The following is a 27,149-nucleotide window of genomic DNA, read 5'->3' as shown; positions in this document are numbered from 1 at the left end:
GCGGGGCTCCAACCGATCACGTGGCCCGCACCTCCCCGGCGCGCGCCCGCCCGCCCGCTCGCCCCCGGCCCCGGCTCCTCCTCCTCCTCTTCTCGCCATTGCAGTTGGACTCAGCAGCCCGGTGCGCACCGCGTGGCTTTTGGGGGGAGACCCCGGTGGGCTGTGGCAGGAGGGCGGCGGCGGCGGTTGCGGTCGGGGAAGGGAACGCCGACAAGGTAAGCGTCAATGTGGCGGCGGCCGGGCCCGCTCCCGCCTCTGCCCCTCCCCCCGCCAGTCCTCCCACTCAGCGCGGGCCGGGCTGAGGGGTCGCGGTGACAAGGCCTCAGGCGCCCCGCGCTCCGCGCCTACGCCCGGTTCTCTCGCCCCAGCGCCTGGCTTATTCCTCCCTCGCCAGTCTCGCTCCCGCGCTCGGCCGTTACTCTCCCCCATTGTGCCGAGGAAACAAAATGGCGGCGGCGGCGGCGGCGAGGGCCCGGTGCGCGCGCATCCGCCCCCCCTCGCGGCCCCTCGGCCGGCGGCGGCGCCTCGCGCGGGGGGTGCGCGCGCACCGGGCCCCCGACCGCCTAGTCCCCCGGGCCCGGCTTTGTCTGTTGCGGCGTCCCGCGCGCACGCGCGCACGTGCCGGGAGCACACACCCCCCTTGGCCGGTAGCATCCTGGCCGGCGCGGCAGGGCGACCCCCCTCCTCGTCCCTTTCTCGTCTTTGTCCCAGCCCCGTCCCGGGTTCCAGGAGAGTCCCAGGTTCCCGAGGCGGGAAATGTCGCCGCCTTTGTCCTTACATGGCGTGGAGACGCGGACCTCTTCCCTGAACCCACGTTCCCACGCTGATTGCACAGGAGGCCTTCGTCGGTGCATGGGGTCCTCAAATCTGTAGTCAGCCAGGCCTCTCCCACATTAGGACCCATGTTTGGCGGAGGGTTTAAGCTTTTCCTTTCTTTAGTTCAGGTGTTTCATTGATGATGAATTTTCTTCAGATTGTTCAGGATTTGCATCCTTCGTCAAAATGGTGATCTGATGCGATTTTGGGGTACGGTGAAACTTGGCAAGATTGTGACACAAGCGAGAGCTTAAAACGGTTTTCTACCTTATTTTCTCAAGTAGTTGAGTGACTGAGTTGAAGTTGGTCCCCAGTTAATTCTGCGCCTGGATGAATTATCTGGGTTGTACAGTAATCAGCATGCTCTCCCCCAGTTCAGAACTTGGGGAGATAAGCCATCTCTTTCCAAAACTGATCCCATTGCTTGAGATTCTGCTCACGGGACATGATGGATCAGTAAGGCAGTGCCAGTTTTCCTGAGAAGCCTTCCTTTTCTGGACTTAGGTATTTCAGTGATTCTGAATCTTCTTCTGATTGTTTAGGATTCTCTCCTCTTTACTGTGAGTGGCCTGTTGGCATATTTGGGTTTCACAGGAAATCCCAAGGTGCCACCCGGAGTTGGGACTCAAATTTAGGGCTTCAAGACTCTTTTTTTTCTCAGGTAGTTGTGGTTGGGAGTCTCTGGGGATTGCTCACACTGCTGCCACTATGCTTTGTGTGTGATGCTTTGTGTGTGGTCTCGTGGGATGTAGGTAACAGCAGCCAGTCAGGCTGTGAATGAAGTGTGGGAACCAGAAACTCATTAACAGCTGGAAAAGGGAAAAACAGGCCCCTGGGCACTGGTAGGTGCCACTGTCCCTAGGCCTGGGGTCTTCACCCCTGAGCTGTCTGTCTGTTGCCCGTTTGAGCAGATCCTGGACCCTGGGATTTGTGAATGGAATCTCTGCAGGCCCTAGTATTCGGAGTTGATTGGAGGCTGGCAGTAACTGCCAGGCTTGGCCTTGCCAGCACTGGGTGCGGGTGTATCAGAGTTTCCCTACTCTCCTAGAGCTTGGGCAAGCCTGGGAATCACACACTTTTCTGGAGCGGAGTGGTACCTAATCGCTTGCAGTTTTTGTTTGTTTTTTTCCTGATTGAACTTGTCTAGTGCCTGTAGGCAAAAATTCCTTTCTTTAGCTTCTTCTAGTGTATTTCAGAGGTTTTTTGTTTTTTGTTTTTTGAGGTCCATATTACGGAGAGTGAGGAACCTAAGGCTGTTTCTTAGTTTTCTTAATTTTTTCTTGTCAAAAAACTACATTGTCAGGAGCGGCTGCTAATATTTTGCTATCACTTACTTGGTGCTCATTTTCATGCTCCCCTGCTTACCTTCTTCAGGTAGGAAAAAGTGGAGTCAGTGATGAGGAAAGGGCTTTCTGTAAGTCTGTAAGCCTCTTCTCTTTGAGTAAGCAGTAGGCTTGTCTATAGCAAGATGTGGGGCTTGGAAATGTTATTCTGAAAAAGGCTTTAGAAGTTTTCTTTGTGGGGGGTTTGCCTGGGTGGCTCAGTCAGTTGGGTGCCTGGCTTCAGCTCAGGTCATGATCCTGGGACCGTGGGATGGTGGGACCATGCCCCGGTGTCCGGCTCCCTGCTGCGCAGGAAGCCTGCTTCTCCCTCTGCCGCTCTCCCTGCTTGTGCTCTCTCACTCGTGCTCGCTCTCAAATAAATAAAATCTTTAAAAAAGAAAAAAAAAATTTTCTTTGGGCTGAATCAGCTCCCTCTTTTATTTACTGCTCTCATTCTCCTCCCCATTTCCTCCTGATTTCACCTTTTATGACTCAGGACTAATTCCTTTCCCCACGAAGCTTGGGTTTATAGCTCCTTTGATTTGTCCTCCTGTTATATTTTGTCAGTAAGTTGATTAACCTTGTGCAGTTTTGAACTGTAAATGTCACTATCTAGAATTAAATGCATGTATGTCTCACGCAGAGGGATGACATTTTATCTGAATATTGCTTTGACTGAAACTTCATGGGAATTAGGATTTTCTAGGCTATGTATATTGGATGCTTTTTATCTTAGCCAAGTCCTGGGAGAAAAAGATTTGATTTCTGTTTCCAGCGAAGGGGTTTGAAATTAAAGGCAGATAGTGGTTTGACAAGAGTTTACACACAGTGAAGCAGGTTGGGGGCCCTGAAGGGATGAGATTCCTTCAGTTCCTGCTGTAGCACTGGACAGTTTTGTTTGAAACAACTAGCTTCCCTCTCTGCTCTGTTATTTAGGGTAAGTCGGTGCTGACTTTTTGTGGTGCTAGCAGCATTACAGAAATAATACCAAAAGCAGGGTGGACGGGTGTTTGTGAGGGAGCCTTGTCAGCGTACTGACTTTTAAAAATTGTTTCTTGCCATTTTATGCTCTATTAAATCCCCGTGATATTTCCCCAAGGTTGCACTTTATAGGTGATCCCATTTAAATTGTGATTGGAAATTTAGAAGTGACTTTTAACACCTATTTTCACATGTCTCGAGAAATCGATGTCCAGTTGAAATTTAAGTTTTTTTCTTACTGAATGTTCATGGGATGAAGAAATTGAAAATGTAGTCACTAATTTTAACAAGGAAATGAGTTTATTGTCCACAGGCCATTTTCTTATGTGCCGTATATGATCACTAAGGATCATTTAGTTACAAAACTGAGCATGCATCCTTTTATGATAGTAAGTTTGCTCCAAATTATTTTTATAATCTTAGGTGATAAGTGAGACGTGATGGTGTTGGCAGTTTGAGGTCTATTGTAATTTTCCTTGAACGTTTCAAACAGCCATTCTTTTCATTAGGATTGTGGTTCAGGTTCAGTCTTACTGGGATAATCTTTTAGGCTACTTGCTTTGCTGCTGCTTCCTTTGGACTGCTTTTCCTATCTGACTGAGTCTGTGTGTTTAAAGAATAAAATGTTGCAAGTTAGGTTTGCTTCTCTGCGTACATTTTTTTGCAGGTTAATAATCCTTGCTATGTACTCATAATTCAGAAAAGCAGTCCAAATGTCAACAGTGTGGAAATAACCAGCCCAGCCCCATGGCTCATAGCAGCCCTTAATAAACATTTGTCCTGTGGGTGACCTGTGCAGAATCCCTGCAGAAAGGAAGAATGGCTGCCCAGTGAGGGCTCGCTAATTACCGCAGCATCACAGGGCAGATGCGCGAGCTGACAGGAGTGGAGAGAAGGTGAACTGAGTTGATTTGGTGAAGTTAACTTGGGCTTGTGTTTTAAAATCTCGGCTCTGGAAAAACACTTCGGCGGTTTCTTAGAAAACTAAATAGGCAACCACCATATGACCCAGCAGTTTCACTCTTGGGCATTTATCCCAAAGAAATGAATGTTTATGTTCATATAAAAATCTATACACAAATGTTCAGAGTAGCTTTATTCCTGATAGCCAGGAACCCGAAGCCATGCAGGTGTCCTTCAGCGGGTGAATGGTTAAACAATGGTGCCTCCATACTGTGGAATACTACTTAGCAACCAAAAGGAGCAAGCTGTTGATACAAAACTGGGATGAATCTTGAGACAGTTATGTTGCATGAAACAAGCCAATACTGAAAGGTTGCATACACCACAATTCCATTTATATAACATTCTTGGAGTGCCAAAATTATAGGAATGGTGAATGGATTAGTGGTTTTTAGGGTTAGGCATATGGGGAGTGGTGGAAGGGGAGTGTGGCTAATTACGTGCAACAGGAGGGATCCTTGTGGCGCTGGCAGTGGTCTGTGTCTGACTGTATCCATGTCTGTGTTGTGGTTATGATATTGTAGTATGCAGTTTGCAAGATGTTACCATTGGGGGAGACTGGTTAAAGAGTACGTGATCTCTGTTATTTCTTACAACTGCATATGAGGCTACAGTTACTTGAAAATAAAAAGTTTTATTTAAAAGAGGGCCACATGTGGGTGTTGGGCATTTATGAGGGTACATGATGTACTGAACACTGGGTATTCCATGCAACTGATGAATTACTGAACTCTGTCTCTGAAACTAGTAATACACTATATGTTAGTTGACTTTAAATAAAATACAATTTTAAAAAACCTAAGACTGTCACCCTTACCCACTAAAATAATTCATGTTTGTGAATTTGCATACGTATTTCACATCTTTTTTTTTTTAAGATTTTATTTATCTATTTGACAGAGAGATAGATAGCACAAGTAGGTAGAGTGGCAGGCAGAGGGTGAGGGAGAAGCAGGCTCTCCGCTGAGCAGAGAGCCCAACACAGGGCTCGATCCCAGGACTCTGGGATCATGACCCAAGCCGAAGGCGGACGCTTAACCGGCTGAGTCACCCAGGTGCCCCCATACTTTGAGAGGTGGTCTTTTTTTTGTAACTGGCAGTGGGGGGGTGCTTTTGGGAGAAGTAAACAAATTTCGTGGCAGGTTAAAAAAAAAAATCTGGGGCACCTGGGTGGCTCAGGTGATTAAGCATCTGACTCTTGATTTCTGCTCAGGTTTTGATCTCCGGGTCGTGAGTTCAAGTCCCACATTGGACTCCACGCTGGGTGTGGAGCCTACTTAAAAAAAAGAAAAAAGAATTCCAACATGGGAGGGTTGCCTCGGGGGGTCCTCTCTCCCCAGCCAGGTGTGGAAGATTTCCTAAACTTATTTCCTTTGCCCCCTTGGTGCTTGAAGAGGATGTTGGAAAGGAGATTTGGTAATTCCCTCTTGGAGTCATGGTACACACTTTGCTGTCAGGTCTTCTCACAGGCAGACTCGAACAAGCTTTCTGTTGGTTCATCCAAGAGTTGTTGAAATTTCTCCTTTAATATATTGCATTTGCAGTTTTACGGTTGATGAAGCATCTTCCCACAAAGTCACCTTTATCCTTTCTATTTGCAACTCATAGGCATAGCTAAGCTAGTGTTTTCCATCTCATGTTTGACCCAGCTCTGAACAGGTAGATAATTGCTGGAAGGTCCCACAGCTGCTAGGTTGGAGAGCCCTGGTGGGTGCAAACTTGGGGCTTCTGTCTCCCTAGACCTGTGAATGCGCTACAATAGCAGTGGGCCTAGAGTCCTGGGTATCACAGACCAGTGGAGTTCCAGAAACATTGTGGGGGGGAAAACCTGTATTTTTCAACTTTTTTATTTAGTCAAGAAAAATATTTTTAATTACTGTACCCGGTCTCCATCTTTTCATGAGAAGAAAAGACATGTTTTTTAAAATGGAAAGTATTTGTGAAAATCTTTATTCCTAACTTTATCCATCCCTGTGGACCAGTAAAAATACTGTTGCAGACAGAATTGGGAACCACTGCACTAGACTTCAGATCTGTGCTGGATATTTAAATTTCTCAGAGTGGCATCCATAACCGGATTTTAGATTGGCATTTTCTGACTGGATTGCTTTGGTAGAACTATTTTTCATTTGTCCTTGATGACATCAATCTGTGAAAGTTGGTAGAGTCACTGAAGAGTAGCACGTGTCTATCACTTCACACTTCAAGATAGGATAGCTCCAGAGATGGGGAAATCAGGAGTGGGGTTTGGATCCTTGTACGTTTCAAAGCCTAATTCCTTCAGTCTCTTAGATGAGCACCTGCTTCAGGACAGTTCTCCAGAGTTGCTGGAAGAGCGGTAGGATTATGTGAAATATCTTGTGGAAAGGGCAGTGTCTACTCTGCAAGATAGGCGGGGCCATACCTGTCAGGATATTGCCACTACACCTGTTCATTCATTCTGTAAACGGTTGTTTACAGTTACACCCGTTAACTTGGGCATGTTTCTTTTCCAACAGCAAGTGCCACATATGTTATATTGTAATTAGCAAGAGGTCAGAAAGGTCGTTATCACACTGCAAGGAAAGGGTTTTGTGTTTTAAACTTCTGCAACTCTGCGTGCTGTGAGTGGGCTGGATTCGAGAAGAAAGAAACCTGATCCCTGTTAGAACATCCCCTGCCACACAAAGTTCATGTTTAAAATCCTGATTCTTCATTCTGCAGCCGTTCCTTGCTTTGGTTTCTTTTCAGAGAAGCTGGGCTGGTAAAAATCAGGCTTCCTTGTGCCCCATTTTTGAATCATAAAGGTGTTTGCAGGAACAGCTTCTGTTTAAAGTTTGTTTGGCGGGGTCCAGTGGAGTGTTGCCTATAGGTAGGTGGGTGTTGTGGGCTTCTGACCAACAGTGTTCTTTGCTAAAAATCTTGAAAAGGAAGCTTTCTGCTTGCCCAGAAGACTCCTGTGTCTGTTAATGAGATGGATTCCCTGGTATTCAAAACCAGAGCAGCTGGCTTCTGAAAAGCTGGCTTGGATGACAGATCTGGGTTCACATAGAGACAACGAGGCCAGATTTGTTGGCCTGCAAAGGAGCATTGTCCCCAGTTTTTCAGCATTTGTTTTAGCTCAGATGATTCGTGCTCATACTCATTTTGTGCCCCTGAATCAGGAGGCATCACCGCCAAGACCTGGTCTAAAGGAGGAAGGCTCCGGGGGTGAATGTTCCACAGATGGGGTCAGGTGTGGTGTTCAGGGCCAGCCACAGTCCAGTGAGTCTCTTCAGGGGTTCCTTCTGGGGCCTGCCTCTTGGAGCAGAAGAGGACAGGTGCTGCAGCTGGCCGCAGCAGAGGCACACCCACGGTCGGAGTTTTAATGGTGAAGGCAGCAGATGGAAGCCTACACGCAGGACAGTTGCTGAAAGCAGGTGCATTTGGGGGTGTGTGCATGTCCTTGATGTACTTTTGATGGGCTCATTTCTTTTGACGCAATATCTTTTTACCCATTGGTAGAAGAGTGAGTTTCTACTCCCAGTTTCTCTTTGTCAGACGGCATTTGTTCTTAGTTAAGATGCCCCGCCTCAACTGTGGGCGGACTTCAGTCCCTCTTCACCGTTTTCAGAGTAGGGAGTTGGGATATAGACCCCTCCAGTAGTGGCAAATTAGGATTTGGGGTTTTTAAGTGTCATTATGGACTCAAGCTTTTATGTACATTTAATGTGCTGGATCAGTTTTGGTTATATATTTATAACATTTTATTATGAAATTTTTTAAACATACACGGAAGGTGACACAATTTTACAGTGAACAGCTGCCTATAGACATAGCCTAGCTTCTGCCATTGACATTTGACTATGGTTTTGCCTCAAACGTCTCTCCTTCTATTCTGGTCATCCTTCAGTCCACATTTATTTATTTATGCATTTACTGGGTATCTTTGACATATAATCCACTTTATTCTTACGATGCATTTCAAAGTAGAAAATTGCTGTCTTCTATCTAAATATCAACTAGAGTCCAGTATTTATTTACAGTTTTTTTTTTTTAAAGTAATGCACACATCTTGAGTATACCATTCAGTTAGTTTTGACCACTGCACACATTCAGCCCCTACCAAGATGTAGACCGTGGCCATCACCCTGAAAACATCCTTCCCAGGTGTCCAAGGCAACTGCTGAGCAGTTTTGGCTGTCTACAACTTCAGACATACAGCAGCATTTTATGTTTGTTTTGGTTTTTTTGTATTCTGTTGCTTCAAATGTAGCTGGCGGGAGCCTTTACGAGTCACCTCCTTGTCCTCTGGACTTGCATTAGTGTCCGAGCGCTTCTTGCTTTCGGATCTGCAAGTGGCCAGGCTCACACAGTTCCAGGGTGAGGTGGCGACTCGCCATTTCTCTGGGGCTCTCCTTTTAGTTAGACAATATTAGGTCTATAAAACCCGGAATGAAAAGGTCTTAGCCTTCTGAAACCTTGATTTAAGCTCTGTTGTCTTTAAGTCTCTACCTTTGACGTTTGGGGGGGGGGGATGTAGCATGAACAGCTGGTGAGCGTAAGGTGAAACACCGCTCCCACACCTTGTTGGAAGGAGGGAGTTTTCTTCTTCCCGTGCTAGCCAGCCAGGTCCGCGGGGGCCAGGCCCTTGTCCAACATGTCTGTCACCATCCCAGCAGCCAGCCTTGGGGCCTCACGTGGAGGAGGTACATGCTGAATATGTGTTGAGTCAGTAAATACGGGTTTAAACATCAGCCTTCGTTATCAGACTGATGCGGTTCCGGCACAGATGTGGCCAGGAACGGGGGCTGTTTAACGTGGCCATCTCACCAGTAGGCCGGGATTTCTCATAGTCTGCTTCTCGGTTTAGAACTGGGTATCTGGGGGCGCCTGGGTGGCACAGCGGTTAAGCGTCTGCCTTCGGCTCAGGGCGTGATCCCGGTGTTATGGGATCGAGCCCCACATCAGGCTCCTCCGCTAGGAGCCTGCTTCTTCCTCTCCCACTCCCCCTACTTGTGTTCCCTCTCTCGCTGGCTGTCTCTATCTCTGTCGAATAAATAAATAAAAAAAAAAACCTTAAAAAAAAAAAAAAAGAACTGGGTATCTGAGCATTGGTTGAATTTTTAGATGACCTGCCGTGACTGCACTTTTGTCAGGAGTACGTAAGTCCGTTCTGAAGTTGAAGAAAAAACTGGAATGGCAGTTTTCAGATATCCCAGGTGAATCCCAGCATACCCGTCTCCCAGCTTCAACAGCCAGCAGCACTTCATCCTGTTTTATCTTCATCCGCATCTCCACTGCCTGCCTCCCTGGAGTGTTTTAGAGCAAACACCAGGCGTGTACTTTCAGCTGTAAATTTTTCTTAAATATGTACCTAACAGGCAAAGCATGCTTTTTGAACACAACTTTGATGTCTTGTGTTCCTGACTGAGCGAATGGGAACTTCTTCATAGAGGATTCACTTTGTCTGTATGTCACTCATCGCTTAGTCCCCAGGGCAGCCTGGCAGTTGGAGATCTTGTTGGTAGAAGTTGGTGCCGTTGTGAAGGGTTCACGGGGTTTGTTGCTGCCTGCTTTCCGTAGGTTAACTTGTTTAATTTCCACTCCTCCTGCAAAGGTAGAGGGGCTGCGTCCATGTCACAGGTGTAGAAGGAAGCGGCAAGGAAACTTCAGGGCCATGTGGCTAATGGCTGGGCAGGCAGGGTTTCAAGCCCAGGTCTGTGTGGAAGCTCCCACTTGGTGGTGACCGAGTGGTCCATCGAGGGTATAGTGAACACTGAGCCCAGAGATTGACCTCCGCTCCTCTCCCCACTGCCCCACAGCATAGCCTTTGACCCCTGCTTGTGTGTAGCTCTGCAAGAATATCACCTCTCATTCCACCTTTCAGTTTCATAGTTCTACTTTGAAACCTACAAACTTGCAGTTAGACTGTTCGGTAGTCCTGAAGCATTGTGGGAAATTCTTGTTTTGGCCCGTCATGTCCAAGTCTGTCCTTGAAGCATATGCCTTTCCAGGTGGGGCCTGCTGCCCTGGCTGGTAACTAACCAGGATCGAAGGGGCTGGCTGTTGTGTGGTTGGATGGGATGGGTGGATTCATGTGTTGTGTATTACTGTGATGGAGTTTTTTGTTGTTGTTTACTCATTTGGGAGATTTCAGTGTGGACCAGACTGTTTGTACAGAGTGGGAATTGAGTAGGTTGTAGTCAGCATGGTATTTAGAGCCTAAGATGGTAATTACAGCTATGCTTGTCCTGAAGACTTCTGTTGCACACTTGAGTTCGCTCGGCTATCCAAAATGGAACCCACCAGTGTGGCCACGTGCTGCCGTGGTCACACCCACCTGATGTTTCAGAACATTTTTGCCTTTAAGGTTTACAGAAGCCTTTTAGGGCTGTCTCCTGCTTTCCTTCCATTTTGTTCATTACCTTCAAAGACCAGAGCTCCTTCGCTCTCTTTTCCTTCTCTAAATTCTAAGAGTTTGTTGAACATTTGTATTGTTACCTTTTATTGGAGGTTCACTGATTTTTGGGTTTTTTTTAATATTTGTAAAAACTGGCGTACCTTACATTAAAAAGATGAAAGAAGATGAAGTAGAAATCCGCTGAATGTGGGTTGGAAGTCAGAGTTGGCTTCTGAAACCAGCTGTTTTGATTTTTAGGGGATTTTATAATTAGTTGTTTGTACCTCAGCTTAGCAGTGGTTACTTGGAAATAAAGATGTGTCCTGCTGTGTTAACAGGGCCCCTTCATGTGGCTGCACCACTGTCTTTCGTCTTATTCAGTATCTGGCTGCTAAAATTCATCCACCTATGAAATATTTGAAACTAAAAAGATTTTCTGATCTTATAGATAGTTGAAGTATTGATAACACCAAGGAAATCTGTCACAATTTGAAAAGATAAGCAAACATTTGATTTCCAGACACTACAGAAAAAAGAAGTAAAAATGGTAAGTTTTTTAAATCGTACTTCTTTATTCATATTCGAAGATATAGCATTTCCCCGAGGCATTTGATTCTTCTGTTTTTTTATTAGACTTCTTGAATTATTAAATACTACTAGATAGTGTAAGAGTTCACATATGTGTGTGTGTGTATAGGCGTATGAAGTTGAGCATGCCCCCTTTCTCTCAACTGCCTCGAGAATGGACAGCTGTTCCATCTGGTTGTCCTGCCTCTCAGACCTTCAGTAGTGGTCATGTAGGTGGCCTACTTTGTCACAAATGATAAGGCATAATTCTGAGTTGGGCAGCTTGAGAGATAAGTGGAGGGTTGCTCAGTGTCTCTGAAAGGTTTTTAACCGAGTGTTCACATTTCCAGCGTCCGATGCGAATTTTTGTGAATGACGATCGCCACGTGATGGCAAAGCATTCTTCTGTTTATCCGACCCAAGAGGAACTGGAGGCGGTCCAGAACATGGTGTCCCACACAGAGAGGGCTCTCAAAGCTGTGTCTGACTGGATAGATGAACAGGAGAAAGGCAGCGGCGAGCACGCGGAGTCTGAGAACGTGGATGTGCCCCCGGAGGATGAGACCAAAGAAGGGGCTGGGTACGTTTGATGTTTTGCGGGTGGGGATCCTTCCTAGAGAGCCTGGCCAGCGTAGGCGTGAGCATCTCCTTTTCTGAGAAACTCCAGCCTTTCCAGGGCCTCTGGGTTCTGGCTGCACTGAATCTCTCACTGAGCGTACTTTGGTGTGTCCCTCAGGGAGCAGAAGACGGAGCACATGACCAGAACCCTGCGGGGCGTAATGCGCGTTGGCCTCGTGGCAAAGGGCCTGCTGCTCAAGGGGGACTTGGATTTAGAGCTGGTGCTGCTGTGTAAGGAGAAGCCCACGACCGCCCTCCTGGACAAGGTGGCTGACAACCTGGCCATCCAGCTCGCTGTGAGTGTGACTGCCTCCTCTGGGTGGGGCCAGGTCATGCTTGTTGAGGATGGTGGGACAGAGGAAGAGAGGCCCATTTGTGCTGTGCACCAGGAGGCACGCCACAGACCCCCCTCGCACGTGCTTGCTCATGCCTTACCCATAGGTGATGGGCAGGATGCCGCAGAGCTGCTAAGGTTCTGAGATGGTGCCTGACCAGCCGGCAAAGACTCGGTGCCTACCGTGTGCCATGCTGCACTGTTCTGGGGCCACGCTGGGCTAGAGCTGTAAATCCACGCTCAATTAGGTGGATGGGTGGGTGTGTGGATGCTTGGATAGAAGGTACAATGATTAATTCTTCCTCCCTGATCCAAAACTGAATATAAGGAGTTTTTAAAAACCAGCTTATTTGTTTCATTACAAAAAAGTGTTTCATAAATAACAGCCTCTGACATTTCTCAAGAATTTACTACATCAGACCCTAGGCCAGATATGCTGTTCATGTGTATATCATTTCCTCCTCCTAACGACCCTTTGAGATAGGATTTTATCGTCCAAGTATTTTAGGAGATGTGACTAGGGTGCAAGGAGCTGAGTAGTTGATCCCAGGACCCCTGGTTGTGAGTCCGGGGTTTTAGGACCTCTGTGTGTTGCCACCATATGCTGCCTCCTTGGGACACATTCACCCTCCATTCAGCAACAGGATTAGCAGAAGAATAAAGTAACAAAACAAAACTAAGAAATTACATTCCTTAGGGAAACAGGCTGTTCATTTTCATATGTAAACATGGATTTTTGTTTTCACATGTGACTGATAATTTGGGATTTAAGATAGAGGTCAGAATTAAAAATGTGGAGCTAATACAGTGTGGTAGATACTTTTGGAGAGCTGTCTTTCAGGTGAATGAAGCCCTAAAACTTTTCTGTTTTGGTGGTAATTTTTATGTTAATTTTAATTCCTGTCTATAAAAAGTATATTCGTTGATGAAAGTTATGTTGTTGTAAATGTTTCTAAAGGAAACACCTCTTTTGTAAAAAGTCTTTAAAGAAAGATACAAATAAAGTGTATTTTTACCGATTCAGATTAGTGGTTTTTGCCTGGGGCGATTTTTGCCCCCCATAGAGGACATTTGGTGAGTTGGGAGACAGTTTTGGTGTCACAGCAGGAGGAGTGGGGTGCTGCTGATCTCCGCCCAGCGGGGGCCGGAGATGGCTGCTCAGTGCCCTGCAGGGCAGAGGCTGGCCCCCCAGCCCAGAAGGTCCCTAGTGCTGAGGCGGAGAAAAATTCCATTTTAGATTTTTCACTGTGCATTTGTCCTTCTCTCAACGTGATATTTCCTTTATGTTTTCCCTAACAAAAAGCATAAGAGCTTGAATTTTCTTTATCGGGACACGTTTAAACTGGTATAAAGGAGAGAGTGGAAGTCAGGTGAACATCCTTTTCTAGACACGTGCGTTTGCAGCAAGTACATGCTTCTCTGTGTGTGCGTCATGTGACACAAATTACCTTACTGCACTGTTTTCTTTCCTTGTCGATGGCTGCTCAGCCCAGTGTGGAAACACCCGTGGTGATGCCCGCTCTCCTGGGTGTCGTATTTGCACGTGGTTTCCGTGTAAGCCTCCTGCAACCTGATGTAGGTCTTGTCACGAAGTCCATTTTACACATTAGAAACCAGCATCTGAATGAGATGAAGTGGCTTGCCCAAAGTTACGCAACTACCACGCGACAGAATGAAGATTCACACCCTCGTCTCCTTCTAGACCCTGAAGTCTTACCCATTGCATTGTAAAGCCCCCCACGAAAAAATGACTTCTCTGTGTAGTTAGAGACCTCCGCTCTGGAGTTACCCAGAAAATGGCCCAAGACCTGGTGGGCAAGAGGGAGGTCCTGATCCACTAGGTGATGGTGCTGCTGTCCTATCGCAGCCCCAGAAGTTGACATGTGTGCTGTGGTAACCAGCGAGACAGAGCTGTTGATTGTCCGCCTTAAGGAGGAAGTGTTTGAAAGTTGCGTTTTCTTTTGTAGGCTGTCACAGAAGACAAGTACGAAATACTCCAGTCTGTTGATGATGCTGCGATTGTGATAAAAAACACAAAAGAGCCTCCATTGTCCCTGACCATCCACCTGACATCCCCCGTTGTCAGAGAAGAAATGGAGAAAGTATTAGCCGGAGGTAGGGAGGCTGAGAAGGGCCAGCAGGACTCTGAAAACTTGGTGTTCCCTCGCCAGGCAAATGTGCTATTCAGTTTTAGACTGCTTGGTAAAAGGCTGTCGGTGTAGCTTTGACCACCTGTACTCTGAGATCGCATCTCCCGTTCAGTTTCAGTACTTGGGAGTTTGACAAAACGGTTGCACTAAAAGTGAGTAGCACTTTTCATAGAGGACTGCACCATTTTTTGTTTATCTGAATCCTTGAATGTTCTCGTCAGTGTTAAACTTGGTTTTTCTGTTGAGCGTTCTCTGGCCTTGGAAAAGTGTGTCCCTGGTGATTTTATGGCTTTTAAATTCTGGAAGACAACCAGATGGTTTCTGCATGAACATCACGTTGGAGTCGTGCAAACAGCTTGTGTTGCAGCAGAACCGAGGGCTGCTTCGCTCGTCCTCTTCCAGGGGCCGCTTTTCTCAGCTGGCATGATTGACATGCAAAGAGCTGGTACAGAGTTTTGGATAAAGTTGTAAACAGTTTTGTGATTTGCAAACCAAAACCTCAGAGGCTCATAATGCTTTCGTAATTCAGAGGCCACCAAGGGCCCCTCATGTGTCTCTTCTGCGCGGACGGTTTTTAATCCGAGCTCTCACGCCGCAGAGCGGAGGTCGCAGGCCTTATCCAAACCCCTGACACGCAGGTGGTGGCGGTGACAGCGCCCCAGTTCTGCTGCAGCAGAGGCTCACACTTGCGCCCTTGTTGCTATTCTTTGATTACCTTTGGTTCTGATACCTGATTCCAATGATCGATTTAGGGACGCTGGACCTTTGACCAACAGGACTCTCTCTGTCAAGGGCTGGGGCTAGGGCAGTCCCGCCTGGTGGGCGGAAGTGGTCCCCTTTGCTGCAGATGCCTCAGGGGATGGCCGTTGTGGGAAGCAGAGAGGGAGTTCATTTCCACTCCCCCCACCTATTTTGGTGTTTTTGTTTTTTTGGGGGGGGTTGTTTTGTTTTGTTTTTATTTTTTTTATTTTTGGGTTTTTTTTTTTTAATTTTTTCAGGTTTTTTTTGGTTTTTTTCTTTGTTTTTTTCTTTGGGTTTTTTGGGGGTTTTTTTGTGGTTTTTTTTGTTTTTGTTTTTTTGCTAATGAAATTTTTAGCATAGATTATTTATTGGGAGATCATGGGGAGGAAGCAAGGTAATTGTCTATTAGAAGATAGGATCCACCTATCTGTCCCCCTCCCCCCCCATGGGATTATTCCTTTTAGAGTAACTTCCCACTTTTGTTTTTGATTGTTTTTTTTGGAGGGGCCTCCAATTTTTACGATGATCTCAGGGCGGAGTTAAACGCACTCTAGCTTCTCCTTCCCTGGTCTAGGGTGGAGATGACTTGAGATTCTGGGAGCCTCAGCTGCCCTTTAGGAAGCTGCCACATCCCCTTTCCACCTGACAGAAACCCCTTGGTCAAACTGTACCTTGTCTTCTTATTCCATCCATGAATAGAAACGCTATCAGTCAACGATCCCCCGGACGTTCTGGACAGGCAGAAATGCCTTGCTGCCTTGGCGTCCCTCCGACACGCCAAGTGGTTCCAGGTTTGCATTTTGTTCTTCTATTTGTCTTTTGGTAGAGAATTCCTAAGTTTTAACTTGGCTAACTTTCACCATAAAGTTTCGGTAACATTGAAGATCGCCGTGCCGTACTTAGCATCTGCAGGCGTGCAGTTGCTAACGGAGCGCACATAGACAAATTTGACGTCCCCAAAGGAGGCTTGTGACTGAGTAGGTGGGCTGCTGCTGCTTTGTGCCAAGAGTAACATTGTTCTCGTCCACACGGTGAAACCGCTGCTGACCACACACTTGATGGTCTTGAACGTTCACCATTTACCCTTGACAAAGTAGCACCCTGAGACTTGTGTTTTTCATGTTTTTGCCTTGTGTTTAAGGGAGATTCCCTGGTGTAAAGAGCCTGTGCTTTGTTCTCTAGGCCAGAGCCAACGGGCTGAAGTCGTGTGTCATTGTCATCCGGGTCCTGAGGGACCTGTGTACTCGCGTGCCCACCTGGGGTCCCCTCAGAGGATGGGTAAGGCACCTTGTAGCTGTGGCCACTTGGGGGTCATGTGTGCAGAGACTTGTTCCCATATCCCAGGCATATATTAGATAAGTGGGCTGGAGTGGCCCTGTGGGGTGTGGCTGATGCACCCCCGTACTAGCCGTTTATTGAGCAACTACTTTGTGCCGCACCCTGGGATGGGGGGTGAGAACTAGACCAGGACGTCCATCGCCCCCCCCCCACCCTCCCATGGTGGACACAGAGCTCAGCCAAGGGAGGGGGCTGGCCAGGTAGCACATTTACTGTGACACTCACTGTTCTCCGTGAAGAAGCATTTTTGTAGCTGTTCTCGGACAGGGGTCAGCAAAGTGGGACCGATAGGCCAATTCTGGCCAGCTGCCTGTCTGTCTATAGCTCATAGTTAAGAATAGTTTTTATATTTTTTAGTGGCTATATAATAATTTTAAGTACCTAGGTAATAGCCTCAGCTTTGCCTCTTGGCTCACACAGTCTGACAGATTTAATATTTATCCTTTTAAGGAAAAGTCACCAAGCCGGGCTCTAGTTGGCCTGACTTCGGTTTAGTCTCAACTTGGGAACTTGGAGGGCTTTAACACCCCCACCAACTTGTGAAATTGGAGGGCTTTGACACCCCTCCCCCCCCAAAACACACACACACAGTGACAGCTCCTCAGTGTCGGCTCACCACCTCCTAGATAGTGGAGCTAACTGTCCCTCTTGCCTTTCAGCCCCTTGAGCTTCTCTGTGAGAAGTCCATCGGCACAGCCAACAGACCAATGGGTGCCGGCGAGGCCCTGCGGAGAGTGCTGGAGTGTTTGGCGTCGGGGATCGTGATGCCAGGTTGGGGCCTTGCGCTTTGCAAGTTGCAGGGAAAGGACAGGGATTGAGGCCCTGAGGCCACTTCCTGGCGGGTCCCCTGACCGGGTTAGGGCAGCAGCAGCCCCGTGTCCCCCTAGGCCTGAAGCATGTGACTACCCTCTTGCACCATCATATCCAGCCCTGTGCCGGCTCCGCAGCTGTGACTCAGGGCGGATCCGGGGCAGTGGTGACCCACTCCCACGCGAGCTCCTTGCTCTGAGACACGTGGATTATTTCTCTCACGGGCTGGACGCCGAGTGGGTCACCGAGCTCAGCGTGTTTTCCAGAGCTGGGTGTGGATGGGGCGTGGGGGGTAACGCACCTGGTTCCCTCAGCCAGCACAACTCTTCCGAGATGCTAAAAGATAATCCTCTGCATATCTTCCTTGTTTCCTGCCTTCAGATGGTTCTGGCATTTATGACCCTTGTGAAAAAGAAGCCACTGATGCTATTGGGCATCTAGACAGACAGCAACGGGAAGATATCACACAGAGTGCGCAGGTATAGTCATCGCCATTGCCAACGTGAGCCCTTACCCAGTCTGTAATCACTGGCTTCCAGTTCCGTTACTGGGTATTCTCAGGGTAGCCACTGGACTCGTAGGCTCAGGTTGGGGACCGAAGGTGAAGGGATTGTGCCTGATACAGGGCGTCCCAATCTGGGCTGCTTCTTTCCCTTGGCGCCACGCGTGGTTGTCGCCTGTCCCCTCAGCCTGCTCGAGTGCTATTTTTGGACACCGAGTTCAGTGGGGAGATGTATTTGCTGTGTGCACTGCTCCAGGGTCCTTCCCTTGCAGTCCCACCACGTGGCTCCGTGTGGCAACCAGTCCCCAGGTTGGGGTCTCCTGTATTCCTCTCGAGGGGGGTGGTCACAGGCTGGCCTTCCCCCACAGCAGGGTTGGGCCCTGGCAGTCAGGCCCTTCCCTGGCTGTTGGGGGACCCCTTGCTGTTGTAGGGGAGACCGTTAGCAACCCCCTCAGCTCCCACCCCTTCCAGAAGGCATTAGCAAGCGCACACACCTTGGCGGGGAGCACAGGGCGGCTGAGTCAGGTCCTCTTCCCCTTCTCCAGCATGCTCTGCGACTTGCTGCGTTTGGCCAGCTCCATAAAGTTCTGGGTATGGACCCTCTGCCTTCTAAGATGCCCAAGAAACCAAAGAATGAAAACCCAGTGGACTACACAGGTAAGCGTGCCACGGGGGCCTGGCCCCGGGCTGGTGCTGTCAGCGTGGACTCCTAGCAAGAGTGCAGGAGGGATTCTCAGCCTTTTCTGTTGTGATCTCTTCCTTCAGTTCAAATCCCCCCCAGCACCACCTATGCCATTACGCCCATGAAACGCCCGATGGAGGAAGATGGGGAGGAAAAATCTCCTAGCAAAAAGAAGAAGAAGATTCAGAAGAAAGGTACTAGTATTTTGTTTTAGTCTTTAGTGTGTCTTTTTTCTGGCTCAGTTAAGAGACATCCCAAAGTGGTGTGAGATGCTTGCTTTTGCCTTAATTTTCTCAGACAGGATGTTGCAGCCCATTTTTAAATGACTGGTTATGGCGTGGGTCTGGAATACAAATGGGGTGGATGTGCCCGGGAGCAGCATGGATGAGGCCTTGGCCAGCTGGGGCTTCCACGCCACCGTGCCGCGCGGCAGGAGGCCGTCCGGGGAGACTCTGCCCCACCCTGTTGAGCACTGACTGACAGTCTAGAATGGTGTTGGTGTTCTCTCTCTGTAGAGGAGAAGGCAGAGCCTCCTCAAGCCATGAACGCCCTCATGAGACTAAACCAGTTGAAGCCGGGGCTGCAGTATAAGCTGGTTTCCCAGACGGGCCCGGTCCACGCCCCCATCTTTACCATGTCTGTGGAGGTGGATGGCAACTCCTTCGAGGCCTCTGGACCATCTAAAAAGACAGCCAAGCTGCACGTGGCTGTCAAGGTAAATGTGGTCAGTGTCGGGTACCGTGTGCTTGTTCTCTGAGCAACAGAAGTGCCTCTGCGTCCTGGGCTCCCAGAGAGCCGTCCTAGGCTATCGAAACCCTCAGCATGGACACCACGAGGCTTAGGGAGGGCGTGTGAACACTGAGATGAGTAGATTTCTAAATGTCTGCCAAGTCACACATGGAAGAATGGCTTCATCGTTGTGGTTGACAGAGAGTCCCCAAATGTAGTTGGGCATCAGGGTTTCTGGAGAGCGGTGGGTGGGGGGCAGCCTCTGATTGCTAGCTGCCACCCTAGGAACCTCTGATTCAGGATCCTGGGGATGGGGGCAGATCTGTGTAGATGACCCTTGTGCTAAGACCCCCTCCCTAACTGGGGAGCCTTGTGGGTGTCCATCCCGCAGGTGTTACAGGACATGGGCCTGCCTACTGGCGCTGAAGGCAGAGACTCCAGCAAGGGGGAGGATTCCGCTGAGGAAACGGAAGCAAAGCCAGCCGTGGTGGCCCCTCCGCCTGTGGTGGAAGCTGCTTCAACCCCCAGTGCTACCTTCCCCTCTGATCCCACCGCCGAGGTGAGCACATGGTGGGGGCCAGCGTGCCCGATTGGGTGCCGCAGGCAGCTCTGTGTCCTGTGAGCCAGCATGGTTACTGGTTCTCGTTATTTCCCTGGCTCCCAAAAGAGTAGCTTCCAGTCTAGGGGTCTGCACAGGGAGCTGGGTGTGAGCCTTTGAGCCACCACCAAGAGGGCCCTGCTGTTGTGGACCCAGCGTGGGATGGCCCCAGGTGGAAGTCAGGCCATTCCCCAGAGACAGGGTGCAGGTTGGAGGCAGTCCTGTTGCTGGGAGGCCCTCAGATGACTTCCGGAGGCAGGGAGACGAGGGTGGTGAGGGACAGCAGGGAAAGTGGAGTGGAGGGCCTCTGTCATGTTTGGGGGTGCAGCTGCCCTCCACATGCTGGAAAGCCCTTAGCTGAGTTTTTTGGTTTTCTTTTCTGTTTTCCCTGAGAACGTAAAACAGCAGGGGCCGATCCTGACCAAGCATGGCAAGAACCCTGTTATGGAACTTAATGAAAAGAGGCGTGGCCTCAAATACGAGCTCATTTCTGAGACCGGGGGCAGCCACGACAAGCGTTTCGTCATGGAGGTGAGCAGTCAGCTCCCCAGGAGAATACTCCTGCCCCGGAGGGAGGCTCCAGGCCACCCTGACACACACCTGTTCTTCCCAGGTCGAGGTGGATGGACAGAAATTTCAGGGTGCTGGCTCAAACAAAAAGGTGGCCAAAGCCTATGCTGCTCTTGCCGCACTAGAAAAGCTGTTCCCTGATGCTCCTCTCGCCCTGGAAGCCAACAAGAAGAAGAGAGCCCCCGTGCCCGTCAGAGGTGGACCGAAATTTGCTGCTAAGGTAAGCAGTTGCCTCTGCTGTCTCTGGCCTTAGCACGAGTTCTCCTGTGTCGGAGCGTGAGGTGAACGCCACTTGTCTCTGTTCTCTCCCCTGCAGCCACATAACCCTGGGTTTGGCATGGGAGGCCCCATGCACAATGAAGTGCCCCCGCCCCCGAACCTTCGAGGGCGGGGAAGAGGAGGGAACATCCGAGGGAGAGGGAGAGGGAGAGGATTTGGTGGCGCCAACCATGGAGGCTACATGAACGCTGGTGAGGACCCTTGTCCCCGTGGACCCTGCTTGCTCCCTGGAGCGGGTGGGGCCCCCAGAGTCTGGCTGAGACGGCGGGAGAGGCAGGGGCAGGGCAGGTAGATGCGCCTTACATGCCCGTGACCCTGTGTGTTCCTTTCTAGGCGCTGGATATGGCAGCTATGGGTATGGAGGCAACTCGGCAACAGCAGGCTACAGTAAGTGCGCGTTTCTCTTTGTCTGAGGTTGGGGAGAAGCTACAGCTTAGCTCCCACGCCTGAGTTAGAACAGGGCGGCCCACCAGCAGCAGCCTCCCTGAGATTAAGGGTGGCACGCACCTTTTCTCAGTGATGAGGGCAGACAATCCTCCAGCCCCATCCTGCAAAAGTGTAATTTGTTCTTTAAATGTTAACACACATATTTGTGTGATTTGAAATTTTCTTAAGAGTCAGAATTTTAAATTTCTCTGCTTTAAGCCATGCGAAGCACCAGTCCTGTGATGATGCTTTTCCTGACAGTGCACAGCTCTTGTCTTGAGAAGGAGCCTTCATTGGGGGGTTACAGGAGCAGAGAAATCTAAAACATGAATTTCAAATGTGGCGCTCTGTGCCATTTTTCAAAAGAATTCTAATTTTTTTTCTCTGCTCTGTCTCCCCCTTTTGTAGGTGACTTTTTCACAGACTGCTACGGCTATCATGATTTTGGGTCTTCCTAGAGCATCTAAAAGTATTGCACACAAAATCAACTTTTTACTCCAATTTTCTCGAACTCCAAAACCCAAAGTGTCCGTGCTGTGCCCCTGTGCTTCACTGGGTTTCTCAACCGTGGCTTGTCACCGCAGCTTGTCTGAAACTCTTAGCCTGCAGAATTTAAGACAATGGCAGTTTTTATCGTGATTTGCCTTTGAACTTGGTCATATTGAAGTTCACAATAAGTGGAAAACAATTTTCAGAGAATGCATTTTTGTGCAGAATTGCACAGAATTCTAGAGCCAGCGTTGGTCAGCATCAAGGCAAAAGCCCACCTTTGCTTTTTATGGAAAGCATTACTTTATTTAAGAGACAGATAATGATGCATTTTAATCTACCTTTGTCTTAATTTACAGCAGGTTTTGTATGAATTTTTAACCTTTTAACAAATTCCCACATCTGGTTGATGCCTTTGACAGTAATGAAAACGATTTTATCACATCTGAATCCAGAGCAACTGGCTTTTTCTTCTTCTTCTTTTTTTTTTTTTAAATAAGCTTGTAAAACATTGGGAACATTGGGAATTGTACATTGTGCTAAGTTAACCTCTCCCGCCTTTTGTAAATGCTCTGGTGGGTTCTTGTTTGGGGGTGTGGTATTTTGTGGCTGGTTTAGTTAGAGGTGAACTCTCAAAGGTATCAAAACTGTGCTTCCATTATTAGTGCAGGAAACAGGCTTTAAGGGAGAGAGAACGTGGAATTTTGCAAGTCCTAATCATAGCTGCAAATGCATGGGATTCTAGAGTGAGTTTGTTTTAATGGGGCTTTAATATAATTAAGTAGAAAGTCTTAATATGTAGCCCAATTCTCCAGCAAGGAGCCAGCCTCACAGGGCCTGTACTGCTGGGTATGCGCCATGATGGATTCCAGAAGGCCTGGAATCTTCTGCCCTCTCACCTTAATGGTGCCGGCTGGAGTTTCTGACTTCTCCTTGTGCTCAGAGGCACATAGAGGCAATAGGGTTTTTTACTGAGACCCCCATTTCCCAGTGGCAGTCCCTTTTGGAAAGAGTACAGTTGGGCTCGGGTCAGCAGTCCTTTGTGGCAAAGCCTGCCTTTGCGTTGACTTGCAAGATTTTGCGTTTCTTCAGGCAAAAAGTGGTCAAAACGGTTACTATATAATTTGTTCCCAGAGGTTTGAAACATTCAGTGAAACTTTTTAAAACTTTGCATGATGTATTTTTTTTTTTAGAAAGTTATTGTTTGAGAATAATGTCTTTTTATACCAGGAAATAGTTATCCTGAAATGACGTTGAAAACTTCTCCTTCCCTTTATTTTTTTTTTAATCAATACATGTTAAAGTAACAAGTCCTCGGTACTTGGCGTCTTCATTCATTCCTGTGCTTTGAGGAGGGGCGCTGAGGTGCTCAGTGCAGGCCGTGGGGCTGCTGAGGCGGCGGGGTTCTGAGGGGGGGTTCTGAAGAGGACCTCCCGTCCTCCAGCCTCTTTGCCAGGCCCTCGCATGTGTGCTCTCTCGCATTGTGGACCGTGTCCTTCTCCTTGGTGTTTTGGCTTTGTGATGGGGGTGGGTGGAGGGATGGAGGAGGCCACCTGAAGAAAATAAACTGATGTCACAGATCAGTTTTATCCAAATTATTGTTCCAACAACCCAAGACTTAGCAGTGTGGGGTGCACATCTCCAGCGGGTGGGAGGCCTGTGATGACTCCCAAATTAATTCTACCCAAAAGGCGGGGGAACCCGTGGTGCTAAATATGGGAAGGAAGGATAGGCTGTGTGGGAGTGTCCCCTCCCCCTCGTACACCCCACACACACACCCCCCCCCCGCCCTGGGCACAATCAGGGTAGCTCCAGGCTGTCTGTAGACAGAGGCAGCGCCAACCAGCAAAGGCATGCCCACAGGCCCACTTACCTGCCCCGGGAGCCAGGAGCTCCACTGCCACCCTGTGAGCGCTGGGGATTGCTCTGCTGGGCTTGAGAGCCACACACACAGCCTGGCCTCCCCTTCCTCCCACCTCACCTTAGCGCACCTATCCTCCATCGGCCCACCTGAGTGTCTGGTGGGGGGGGCAGGGCGTGGACATACCTGTCTTGTGGGATGGGATCTACGTGTAGGACCAGAGGAGGGTCTTACTGTGACATTCTCAGCCTCAGGGTCTGAGAATGTGGCGGCCTCCCTGCACGCTTGTCAATCCACACTCGGTCTGCCTGCCCCTGGCAGCTGTGCTGGGAACAAAGATGGCCCTCTGGGGGGCCATCTGAGGCTGTAACTGGAGGCCTGGCCTGGATGTTAGGATCCCAACTTTTTACCCAACCTCCTTTCCCCCATGAGAATCACTCCTTAAGTCCTACGTTTGCACAAGTCACACCTGGGCGACGTCCCAGGTCATTTGACTAACTCTCCGTTTACCCTTCCAAGAGCCATGTCGGACCAGTTGTTCATCCAGGAATGACACCAGTTTGGGGGGCCTTGTTAAAGAGCATCTCTTGGGGTCCCCCAGGCCTATGACTGCAGAGCCTCTTCCCAGCACAGCAGGGGGAAGGTGGGGGTGGCCGGCTGCTTCTCTGGGGCTTTGCTTTCCCTGTCACCGTTGGGGACATCTGGGTAACAGTCAGCTAGTCATGAATGTCATCTCGCGCTCGGAGCTCATCTCATTGTAATGTTGACATCCGCTGCAAAAGCTGCTGTTGGCGCGCTGTCCTGCTGCTGCTTGGCAAAGATCCATTGTTGTCATCAGCTGATGGGTGAGTGGCGCTGAAGGCTGGACCAGTCCAAACCAGGCTGCTTTAAGGACCGGAGCCACTGCTCCTCGCTCTACTGCCTCTGTCCCTCTGCCCTGGCCCAGGCCGCGGGCTTGTGGGTCAGCCTTCAGGACCCACAGCTGCGACCTTCCCTGTCTTTCCCCTCCCCCGTCTCCCCCATCCTCCGCCTGACCCGCTGCCTTCCTGTTTAGGTCAGTTCTACAGCAACGGAGGGCATTCTGGGAATGCCGGTGGTGGCGGCGGCGGGGGCGGTGGTGGCTCCTCCGGCTACGGCTCCTACTACCAAGGCGACAACTACAACTCACCAGTGCCCCCGAAACACGCTGGAAAGAAGCAGCCACACGGGGGCCAGCAGAAGCCCTCCTACGGCTCTGGCTACCAGTCCCACCAAGGCCAGCAGCAGTCCTACAACCAGGGCCAGTACAGCAACTATGGCCCCCCGCAGGGCAAGCAGAAGGGCTATAATCATGGACAAGGCAACTACTCCTCCTACTCAAACTCCTACAGCTCCCCCGGGGGCGGGGGCGGATCAGACTACAGCTACGAGAGCAAATTCAGTGAGTTGGCTTCCAGGGCCCCGAGGCCTGGCCGGGGTCCAGGCCAGCGGCGCATCCCATGGAGTGGCGGAAGCTCGGCCTTGCCCTGACCTCTTGCTGAGGGACTGGAAGGAAGCCGGGCGGGCTTTAGGAAAATCCTGGAGGCAGAGTTCCCCTGGCCCAGGTCCTTGCCGTTCCCTTCCTGTCGCTTTCTCCAAAGGCGGGTCGAGTGGAGACCTCTGTGCCAAGGAAGCCTGTAGGTTGAGGCTGGGGCACAAGGGTGGGGTCCGTGAGTCTGGGCCAGCTGCTGTGAGGTGATCTCCAGGGATGGGCTCTGGAGACAGCGTTGCATCCAGCCCCCAAAGAGCCCGAGTCACTTTTCTGCTCCGCGCTCCCTCCACCTCATGGACACACACGGCAGGCTGCAGCTGAGCTGGTGGCCGAGCTAGGAAAGCGTAGGCGTGCGCTTGTTCTCTGCGATGGGATGCTGGCCTGCAGGCGGGCCAGGGACTTTAAAAGAAGTCATGCTCTCTGTGTGTGGGCCAGGGGATGCTGGGTGCCTGGTGACAGCTTGCGGGGGGAGGAGAGGAAAAGCTGCCGTGTGGTTCCTGAATTGCTGGGAAGCTTGGGTTGGAGGAGTAGATGGGAAGGCAGGATGCAGCTGGGCCTCTGAGCTTGGTGAGCAGGCTGACCCAGGGCACGGTGCCCTTGCAGGGCTGCAGCCGGCTCCTGGCAGTTCTCGGTCGAACGGATGTGTGCCAGATTTAAGCAGATGGGACAGGGAGATGTGCAAAGGCCCGTGGTCTCAACCTGGGGCCTGCCACTTCCAGGGCCATAGCATGAGGATCCTGGACCACCCCAGCTGTGTCTTTGCCAAGGCCCCTTAACCACGCTATCTTTTCTCCCCCAGACTACAGTGGTAGTGGAGGCCGGAGCGGCGGGAACAGCTACGGCTCAGGCGGGTCGTCCTACAACCCAGGGTCACACGGGGGCTACGGCGGCGGTTCTGGGGGCGGCTCCTCATACCAAGGCAAACAAGGTGGGCCTGGATCGGCAGGTGGCACAGTACGGGGGAGGGGGGTGTCCGGTGGTGACGAGGGGCATCGCCTGGTGTGGGCAGGCGGGTAGTGTAGGCAGGGCTGCGGTGGCTCCTGCCATCTGGCTTCCATGTAGGAAGAGAACAGGAAGAGGGAGACACGGGCACACAGGCTCAGGCATACCCTCCAGCTTCTCGGCTTTTCAGAAGCCAGATGTCCAGATGTTGCCCTGGTCTTAAATTGTTGGCACCTGTCTTGGAAAAATGCTGACAACACTGAGGCCCAGACAGCCTGCTGTGTGGCCTCTGGTTCGGGGGCTTCAAGCTCAGCCTTGTGCTGGGGCGGCCCCCAGATACAGCCCCCACTGCCACTGTCTGTACTGGACAGATCCCTGTCACTTACAAACCAGGGTCCGGTGGTTCCGCCTCACAGGGTGTTGGTGACCACCAGCCCCGATGACCCAGGAAAGGCACTGAGCGAGAGGCCGTGCCTGTATTGCTCCCCTGCTGTGGTCTCACCAGTGGACACGATGTGAACACAACACAGCTCGGGTGCTGGCCATGGTCCTGAGCTCTGATCACAGGGTGGGCCCTGTGCCCCTCACCTCTAACCCACCCCTCTCTTCCCTAGGAGGCTACTCGTCACAATCAAACTACAACTCCCCGGGGTCCGGCCAGAATTACAGCGGCCCTCCCAGCTCCTACCAGTCCTCACAGGGAGGCTACGGCAGAAACGCAGACCACAGCATGAACTACCAGTATAGATAAAGCCCCCCGGGGGGTGAAGATTTGTACCTTCTGCACTTACCCCTTGTTGTAAGGTTCAGTTTTATGCATCACAGTTAACATGTCAGCTGGCCCCTCCAGGCCCCTTCCGCCCCAACCTGTCCACGTTGCTGTGTTGTGCGGTGCAGCTGGTCACTCCCGTGGCCCTCCTGTGACCCATATTTAGCTGTGTTTGGGACTTCATGTCTTCAGTGGTTTGTTAGTTGCCATCACAACTTTGTCCAAGTAGAGTTTTTTGAGTTCTTGCAGTTACGTATCCCTCTGTCTATTTACAATTGGTGTTAGTGTTAACTCAGTTTGTCTTTAAATAGCTACAGAAGGGATACATCATCTGTTAATGCTTTTGTGAAGTGAGTTAAACGAGCTTTCTGTATTTTAATGCTTTAGTGTTTCAGTTTTATAAGTGAAGATTTTATTTTAAAAACCAGTGGGAAAGAGTGGGGTTTTTTTTGTATGTCTGGATCATTCAGGCAGTACATCTGAATTAAGCTGAATGTAGACAAATAAAGAAAAAGAAAACTCTGCCTGTCGTAGGCCTGGGTGTCTGACCCACCAGCAGTGTGATGGGCAGGTTCCTCCACTGTTCCAGCACCTGATGCAGGGTGGGGGGGTGGCAGGACAGTCCCCTGTCACCAAGGGTCCAGCTCCAGGCCTGTAGATGCCTATACTCCAAGGTTGGCTAAGGCCAGCAAGCCGGTTACGTGGGACCTCATATTCTTGGTGTCCCGGGGGCTCCTGGTGGTGTGCAGAGTGGCTTACAAGCGGCCCACACTGCTGTTCGGGGATTTGCT

At 50.0% G+C, this 27,149-nt stretch overlaps 1 protein-coding gene across 4 annotated transcripts; it reads left to right on the top strand.

Moving 5' to 3' along the window:
- Positions 1–11: 11 nt before the first annotated feature.
- ILF3 (interleukin enhancer binding factor 3) lies at positions 12–26,880 on the top strand. 4 transcript variants are annotated; one of them, XM_045774645.2, is made up of 20 exons: positions 12–215; positions 10,892–10,990; positions 11,361–11,590; positions 11,747–11,924; positions 13,930–14,077; positions 15,553–15,644; positions 16,036–16,131; positions 16,851–16,962; positions 17,383–17,480; positions 18,049–18,160; positions 18,269–18,379; positions 18,701–18,900; positions 19,306–19,473; positions 19,918–20,043; positions 20,126–20,302; positions 20,399–20,552; positions 20,695–20,748; positions 24,192–24,557; positions 25,447–25,575; positions 26,204–26,880. In XM_045774645.2, exons 2-20 carry the CDS (start codon positions 10,988–10,990, stop codon positions 26,338–26,340), a joined length of 2,691 nt encoding a protein of 896 aa, XP_045630601.1. In that variant the 5' UTR covers positions 12–215; positions 10,892–10,987; the 3' UTR covers positions 26,341–26,880. The 4 variants fall into 4 exon arrangements, with proteins under 4 accessions (XP_045630601.1, XP_045630600.1, XP_087723401.1 ...); XM_045774644.2 differs by having other exon boundaries at positions 19,906–20,043; XM_087867275.1 differs by lacking the exons at positions 24,192–24,557; positions 25,447–25,575; positions 26,204–26,880 and adding an exon at positions 21,196–22,588.
- Positions 26,881–27,149: the final 269 nt, after the last annotated feature.

The sequence above is a fragment of the Ursus americanus genome, chromosome 14 (genome assembly GCF_024610735.1).
Source record: "Ursus americanus isolate L20-20 chromosome 14, mUrsAme1.1.p, whole genome shotgun sequence".
Taxonomy (NCBI): Eukaryota; Metazoa; Chordata; class Mammalia; order Carnivora; family Ursidae; genus Ursus; species Ursus americanus.
Note: the sequence above shows the minus strand (reverse complement) of the source record. Positions and strands in the feature narration are given on the sequence as shown.

Coding starts and splice junctions, on each gene's coding strand:
- ILF3 (XM_045774644.2), top strand. Junction 14,078..15,552: donor GGAGAAAGTATTAGCCGGAG/GTAGGGAGGCTG, acceptor ATCCATGAATAG/AAACGCTATCAGTCAACGAT. Junction 20,553..20,694: donor TGGAGGCTACATGAACGCTG/GTGAGGACCCTT, acceptor GTTCCTTTCTAG/GCGCTGGATATGGCAGCTAT.